Source organism: Oncorhynchus nerka, unplaced genomic scaffold (assembly GCF_034236695.1).
Source record: "Oncorhynchus nerka isolate Pitt River unplaced genomic scaffold, Oner_Uvic_2.0 unplaced_scaffold_2410, whole genome shotgun sequence".
Taxonomy (NCBI): Eukaryota; Metazoa; Chordata; class Actinopteri; order Salmoniformes; family Salmonidae; genus Oncorhynchus; species Oncorhynchus nerka.
This window is the reverse complement of record NW_027038911.1, coordinates 27027-35847: the sequence shown is the minus strand read 5'-3', so window position 1 is coordinate 35847 and position 8821 is coordinate 27027. Positions and strand designations below refer to the sequence as shown.

The 8821-nt window shown below is 43.4% G+C and overlaps 1 protein-coding gene across 1 annotated transcript; it reads left to right on the top strand.

The window, feature by feature from the left end:
* The first annotated feature begins 1110 nt into the window (after positions 1-1110).
* LOC135567202 (histidine-rich glycoprotein-like) lies at positions 1111-4073 on the top strand. Its single transcript, XM_065014629.1, has 2 exons — positions 1111-1139; positions 3272-4073. Exons 1-2 carry the CDS (start codon positions 1111-1113, stop codon positions 4071-4073), a joined length of 831 nt encoding a protein of 276 aa, XP_064870701.1.
* Positions 4074-8821: the final 4748 nt, after the last annotated feature.

Below are 8821 nucleotides of genomic sequence, written 5' to 3'. Positions count from 1 at the left end.
TCTGTCTAGACTAGGTAGATCGTGATGTCTGTCTAGACTAGGTAGATCGTGATGTCTGTCTAGACTAGTTAGATTGTGATGGTGATGTCTGTCTGTGACTAGTAGATGGTGATGTCGTCTAGACTAGGTAGATATGGTGATGTCTGTCTAGACTAGTTAGATTGTGATGGTGATGTCTGTCTAGACTAGTTAGATAGTGATGTCTGTCTAGACTAGGGTAGATAGTGATGTCTGTCTAGACTAGGTAGATGGTGATGTCTGTCTAGACTAGTTAGATGGTGATGTCTGTCTAGACTAGGTAGATCGTGATGTCTGTCTAGACTAGGTAGATCGTGATGTCTGTCTAGACTAGGTAGATCGTGATGTCTGTCTAGACTAGGTAGATCGTGATGTTGATGTCTGTCTAGACTAGTTAGATCGTGATGGTGATGTCTGTCTAGACTAGGTAGATCGTGATGTCTGTCTAGACTAGGTAGATCGTGATGTCTGTCAGACTAGGGGTAGATCGTGATGTTGATGTCTGTCTAGACTAGGTAGATCGTGATGGTGATGTCTGTCTAGACTAGGTAGATAGTGATGTCTATCTAGACGAGAGTGATGTCTGTCTAGACTAGGTAGATAGTGATGTCCCCATAACAAAGAACAGCTTGAAAACCCCATTAGAAAGATAAGGTTGAAAACCTCATCTCATTTTTTTTTTGCCCAAAAACTGAAAATCAACATAATTCATAATGTTTATTATTTTATTTTGGGATTCAAAGATAATAGTTTCATTATAGTTTTAGTTTTTCAAACGTGGGGGAAGAGAAAGAGAGAGAATGAGATATCAAATGTGTATGTTAACTACTCCACTTGTTTTCTGAATCCTAGAACCATCTAGAACCAGAATTCATGCTTCTAGAACCAGAAATCATAAGAAATGAATTTAATCCTGGTCCTTTAGTGTTTTTCCAGTATTGTTATACTGAGCCCTAGTAGTGCACTATAGTCTGTCAGAAGACGACAAGGTCATTTTAAAGTTATATAGGCAGAAACATAATGTGTCTCAGTTTGAATTGGCCTCCACTTTTATTAAGAAAACATGACAAACGGTAGTGTAGATCCTGAATAATGACTCCGCAGCACGAGACAACCTTTAGGTAGGTCCTGTAAGACTCATGTTCCCCACTGATCTGAGGGAACCTGTACCTTTCACCTGGAGGGAACCTGTGCCTTCATCTGAGGGGGCCTTCACCTGAGGAACCTGCAGCCTTCACCTGAGGGAACCTGTGCCTTTCCAGCCTTCACTCCGAGTGGAACCTGTGCCTTCACCTGAGGAACCTGTGCCTTCACCTGAGTGGAACCTGTGCCTTTCACCTGAGGGAACCTGTGCCTTTCGCCTGAGGGAACTCACCTGAGGGAACCTGTGCCTTCACCTGAGGGAACCTGTGCCTTTCGCCCGAGGGAACCTGTGCCTTCACCTGAGGGAACCTGTACCTTCACCCGAGGAACCTGAGGGAACCTGTACCCGAGGGAATTTACCTGAGGAACCTGTACCTTTCACCTTGTACCTTTCATTTGTCACACTGCTTTGACAGTTTTCATAATTACACATTTAAAAAAAATCAAATCAAATCAATTGTCACATACACACGGTAACAGATTTATTTTGAGTGTGGCGAAATGCTTGTTGTGCATTCCTAATTTGCAACTTTTCCTACACAGTACACTACTGTTTACCAGGGCTCTATGGGCTCTGGTCAAAAAGTAGTTTTTTATATAGGGAAGGGTGTGTCATTTGGAACACAAAAGACTTACAAAAAAATCGCAATCCCTCCCTCCTCTCTCCCTCCCCCTACTGGAGTGCAATTATGCGCAAAGTAGAAAATAAAGCACCTGACTGAGACGACAAAGACCTTCATTAATGTAACATTCATAGCTCACCAGCACACACAGTAAAAAGTATCTCTGCTCTCATCTCACATAACCACCTTCACTTCACACACTGAGAGCAAAAGCCCCATACACTTTCTATATCCTACTTGATTCATTCATTAACTTTCACAGCATGAAAGCTGTACATACGCGAATTACAATGACCAGTGACTCACAAATGTCTCAGTTCATTTTGGAAATTAGTATGAATTAATAAAAATTAAAAATAATTTCTACCTTCTACTTCCTTTAACTTTGATCCTTCATCCTTGGACACCTCATGGACAAACTTTTATTTTATTTTACAAATGCTCAGCCTCGCTCTGAAAACATTTTCTGAACAAAATATAAAAACGCACATTTAAAAGTGTTGGTCCCATTTTTCATGAGCTGGAATAAAAGATCCCAGAAATGTTTCATATGCACAAAAAGATTGACAGGTGTGGTATATCAAGAAGCTGATTAAACAGCATGATCGTTACACAGGTGAACCTTTGTGCTGGGGACAAAAGGCCACTCTAAATGCCACAGATGTCTCAAGTTGAGGGAGTGTGCAATTTGCATGCTGACTGCAGGAATGTCCAACAGAGCTGTTGACAGAACAAATGTTAATTTCTCTACCATTAGCCCCCCAATTCATTTGAGAGAATTTGGCAGTACTTCCAACCAGCCACACAACCGCAGACCACGGTAACCACGCCAGCTCTGGACGCTTCAACACTCATGGATCGCCTGCACAGTCATGTGAAATCTAGATAATGATTTTATTTATTTCAATTGACTGGTTTCCTTCTATAAACATTTTAGAAGTCATTAAACTACACTGCTAAGCCTAACGCTGAACTCCTTAATCATTAAGAGATCCAAATCTCATCATTTTGTTTACACATTTTTTCCAACAGGATCATTTTTGATTTTGCAGCTGGCCTACTAAACCAGATATCGCTTCGGTTCTCTCTACAGGGCAAAATCAATGACAATAAACGCCAACCTGCCAGTAGGGTAACATTTGCAAGTGGGCTCATTCTGTCATAAACATGCATACACCAGTAACCTACACTGGGCTTAGAATCGGCATTGAGGAAAATTAACGAGTGCTTAAGCATCTTGACAACAGGGCCATAGTAACTGTACGTCGTCTTAAAATTCTCTCGCTAAATCACAAACTTGCCCAATCTGCTTTTGGCTCATGATCTCTAGACAATAGTTCACTGATAAAGTGGGCAGGGTGGGTTATATGATAGATATAGATAAGATTAATTGAATACGTTTTTTAGAATTGGCAGCTAAAGCATCGATCATCATTTCAACAGAATTCAAATAATACCATAATACCAAGCTCATCATCATCATGAAGGTCATCACTGGCCCATCACCGGAAGCTCATCACCGTCCATCACCGCGGAAGATCATCACTGTCCATCACCGCCCAACACCATCCATCACCGGAAGCTCATCACTATCCATCACCGCCCAACACCATCCATCACCGCGAAGTTTACTACTGTCCATCACCATCCATCACCGAAGCTCGTATCACCGCTCATCACCGCAGTAGCTCATCACCGCCCATCACTATCCATCACCGTGCGGAAGCTCATCACCGCCCATCACCATCCATCACCGTGAAGCTCATCACCGCCCATCACCGCCCATCACCGGAAGCTATCACCGTGAAGCTCTTACCGTCCATCACCATCCATCACCGAAGCTATCACCGCCCATCACCGCAGCTCATCACCGCCCATCACCATTCATCACCGCGTGAAGCTATCACCGCCCATCACCGCGGAAGTTTCTTCACCGCCCATCACCGCGAAGCTCAATACCGCCCATCGCGGAAGCATCAATACCGCCCATCACCGCGGAAGCTCATCACCGCCCATCACCGCGGAAGCTCATCACCGCCCATCACCGTGAAGTCATCACCGCCCATCACCGAAGTCATCACCGCCCATCACCGTGAAGCCTCATCACCGCCCATCACCGCGGAAGCTCATCACCGCCCATCACCGCGGAAGCTTATCACCATCCATCACCGCGGAAGCTCATCACCGCGAAGCTCATCACCATCCAGCACTGTGAAGCTCATCACTGCTATCACCGCGAAGATCATCACCATCCATCACCGTGAAGCTCATCACCGTCCATCACCATGAAGCTCATCAGAACTTATTTTACACCACTCCAGCCGTTGCTTGGCATTGCACATGGTGATCTTAGGCTTGGCTGCCATGGAAACCCATTTTGTGAAACTCACAAGAGCAATTCTTGTGGTGACGTTGAGGCAGTTTGGGACTCGGTAGTGAGGGCTGCAACTGATGACAGATGATTTTTAACGATCTTCGCACTCGGCGGTCCCGTTTGGGAGCTTGTGTGGCCTACCACTAAGAGGCTGAGCCGCTGTTGCTCCTAGACGTTTCCACTTCACAGTAAAAAAGCACTTACAGTTGACCGGGGAAGCTCTAGCGGGCAGAAATTTGACAAACCGACTTATGCTGGAAAGGTGGCATCCTATGACGGTGCCACGTTGAAAGTCACTGAGCCTTCAAGGCCATTCTACTGCCAATGTCTGTCTATGGAGTCTGCATGGCTGTGTTGCTCATTTTTATACACCGTCAACAACAGGTGTGACTGAAATAGCAGAATCCACTCATTTGAAGAGGTGTCCACATACTTTTGTAAATATAGTGTATCTGCCTATAAACTCTTAAAGCTTTTCCCACATCATTATAGTACCACTACAACGTGGTTCCGGAGATGTAATTGAAGTGTTTTTCACAAAAATCCCAAAATGGTGGAAAATCCAAAATGGCGGACCTTAATTAAGGGTCCTTGAGGCAAACGTGTTCCTTGTGAGAAGAGACCTCCTCTGTTTTACCATCTCACGGGAATTTGCACGTTAATGTTCCTCAGCGGGAACAACCGGTATAATAACAATAATGATGAACCAGAAGAAACATAGTATGGTTTCACTGCTTGAACCCATAATTAGTTCATTACAAACCAGGAAAGGTAGTAAAATGTAACAGAGGGTGAAACAACGCTCGCGTGATTAGATACGAGTTCACAAGGAATAATGCCTAGTCTATAACACAGCGTGGTCAAGGTGGTTTACATGACTGATTACTGCGGGACTAAAGCACGCCACTTATCGGTCGACTAGGGAGTTTGGGGCGATCTGACTGCTTGGTCGGATGCATTTCTTTCCCGAGAATCACACCGCTTATCAACAGCAGGCGAAAAACTCTGAGATGTCCGAGCTGGACTATTGTTTAAACCCGGTTTTTAAGACAGTTTTGTGGTTGGCAGGAGACTAGGCTTCAAACCCAGGTCAAAAATAAGAGGGTGTGTTACATACATTATCATGTGATGGGAGTAGAGAGATTCTCACCTGGATCCATTTATCTGAATGGCCATGGCAAGACGGTAGTCGAAGCCCAACCTCCTCTGCCACGGACCGCACACAGCTGGCATCCCTGATACGTCCTATAGGAGACACAACGGCAGTTAGCAGGTGTGTGTGTGTGTGTGTGTGTGTCCTGAACGGGTCTGGTTTGAGCCGATTCCACCCGCTACCGGCCATGTCAATTCGTGGCCGAGCACCGACATCAGGATAGATTTTCTCCTCAACCCAACCCACCCGCATAGGAATTGTTCCATGAGCCGAATCACACTCACCAAATAACATCAATTGTTTGGTTTAAGACTTCCAGAGCAGTTAGTCTCTTAAAGGGACAACACATTTTAGAAATGAGACCCCTTATTTATCTCCCCCAGAGTCAGACTGAATCGTGGATACCATTGCTATGTCTCCGTGTCCAGTATGAAGGAAATGAGCCAATGTTAACTAGCCTTAGAGGAATGACTATGAAGTCTATGGTTGTTTGAGCGCTATTCTTATTCCTTACATTAACTAACTTGTCTTCGTGTCTATTCAACGTTAAAATGAAACCATTTTCATGAATTAAGAACGATACACCAATCTGGTTATTTTCACAACGCAATGTGGCACATTTACAACTCAAATCACTTCGAAAAATAGTATTTTAAATAGCCTTATTCTGACCTACTGAGAGCCTATAACAAAACCTATACATTCAGTGTGGTTCAGATAATCAAATGGTTTAATTGAAATGCCCAGAATCGAATGGGCTATGGGCTATAGGTTGCAAAACAAAAAAAGGCTACATCTATAGGCCATTGGGATACTCAACATTTTTACCATTCGAAAAGCCTGAATAATTTATGTGATAATTAAGTTAATTATCGTAAACAAATACCTGATTGCACTTTTGAAGGATGTGTATTGTGGACAAGGAGGTTGTTGTCCTCCTTGTCTACAATGAATCCAAAATCCTTCCAAACCGAGTGTTTCCCTTTCTCAGCACCTGTTTTCATCTTAACCTTTGTCATGATTTCTCCTGTTACTTTTATCCATTTTTCACATGAGCTAGGAGTCAGGGAAAATAAACTTGGCGACGGCAGGGTAGCCTAGTGGTTAGAGCGTTGGACTAGTAGCCGGAAGGTTGCAAGTTCGAATCCCCGAGCTGACAAGGTACAAATCTGTCGTTCTGCCCCTGAACAGGCAGTTAACCCGCTGTTCCTAGGCCGTCATTGAAAATAAGAATTTGTTCTTAACTGACTTGCCAAGTTAAATAAAGGTCAAATAAACAAATAAAAATAAACAATTGTACACGTGACAGAAGGGAACATGCACGTGCACGGACAAATAAGGGACGTTTCAGCACCACACAAATGGACAGTTCCCTGCTCCACTCTCTCGTTGCGTGGCTGGTAGCCTAGGCTATGTCTGCATCACCACTCACTTAGCCAGTATGGAATTTGAAACACAATTCAACACAATTACTGGGGTAAAATGTTTACGACCAGCAATAACATCATTCTGAGCCGACCCGCGGGTTGAAAGATTGTTTTCATTCCGCCCGCCAGCTGATTCTTTTGTTGGTCAACCGCGGGGGACCACAGGTATCTGACCCGATGCAGGACTCTAGCGTGTGTGTCCACATTGGGAAACATTGATGAGCACATTGTCCAGTTTTTGAATCCGCACAAGCTGCACTATGACACAGATTACGTCACTACTGAGACTACTCCAAGACATACTGAGACTACTCCAAGACATACTGAGACTACTCAAAGACATACTGAGACTACTCAAAGACATACTGAGACTACTCCAAGACATACTGAGACTACTCCAAGACATACTGAGACTACTCCAAGACATACTGAGACTACTCCAAGACATACTGAGACTACTCCAACACATACTGATACTACTCCAACACATACTGATACTACTCCAACACATACTGATACTACTCCAACACATACTGATACTACTCCAACACATACTGATACTACTCCAACACATACTGATACTACTCCAATGAATACTGATACTACTCCAACACAGAGGGCGACTACTCCAACACAGAGGGCACCTACTCCATGATCAACACACACTGAGACTACTCCAACGCATACGGATAACTACTCCAATATATACTGCTACTACTCCAACCCATACTGCTACTACTCCAATATATACTGCTACTACTCCAACACATACTGATACTACTCCAACACATACTGATACTACTCCAACACATACTGATACTACTCCAACACATACGGATACTACTCCAAAACATACTGCTACTACTCCAATATATACTGCTACTACTCCAACCCATACTGCTACTACTCCAATATATACTGCTACTACTCCAATATATACTGCTACTACTCCAATATATACTGCTACTACTCCAATATATACTGCTACTACTCCAACCCATACTGACACTACTCCAACACATACGCATAATACTCCAATATATACTGATACTACTCCAACACATACTGATACTACTCCAACACATACTGATACTACTCCATGAGGAACACATACAGATACTACTTCAAGACATACTGATACTACTCCAACGCATACAGATACTACTCCAACGCATACTGATGCTACTCCAACGCATACTGATGCTACTCCAACGCATACTGATGCTACTCCAACGCATACTGATGCTACTCCAACACATACTGAGACTACTCCAACACATACTGATACAACTCCATGAGGAACACATACAGATACTACTTCAACACATACTGATACTACTCCAACGCATACTGATACTACTCCAACGCATACTGATACTACTCCAACGCATACTGAGACTACTCCAACGCATACTGATGCTACTCCAACACATACTGATACTACTCCATGAGCAACACATACTGAGACTACTCCAACGCATACTGATGCTACTCCAACGCATACTGAGACTACTCCAACGCATACTGAGACTACTCCAACGCATACTGAGACTACTCCAACAAACTGATACTACTCCAACACATACTGATACTACTCCAACGCATACTGATGCTACTCCAACGCATACTGATGCTACTCCAACGCACACTGAGACTACTCCAACACATACTGATACTACTCCAACGCATACTGATACTACTCCAACGCATACTGATACTACTCCAATGAATACTGATACTACTCCAATGAATACTGAGACTACTCCAACGCATACTGATACTACTCCAACGCATACTGATGCTACTCCAACGCATACTGATGCTACTCCAACGCACACTGAGACTACTCCAACACATACTGAGACTACTCCAACACATACTGCTACTACTCCAACGCATACTGCTACTACTCCAACACATACTGATGTTACTCCAACGCATACTGAGACTACTCCATGAGCAACACATACTGAGACTACTGCCTTCCTGTACTACACAAATGATAAAATGTTTATTATATTATACTGAGCATTTTGACTTTATATTAGTTTTAAATTCAACTGGTTTTACTAGTTCTAAATTG

Bases quoted from the DNA above. Each gene is read 5' to 3' on its own strand.
- LOC135567202 (XM_065014629.1), top strand. From the start codon at position 1,111: ATGACTCCGCAGCACGAGACAACCTTTAG. The intron at 1,140-3,271 runs GTAGGTCCTGTA...ATCATCATGAAG, and splicing joins CAGCACGAGACAACCTTTAG to GTCATCACTGGCCCATCACC.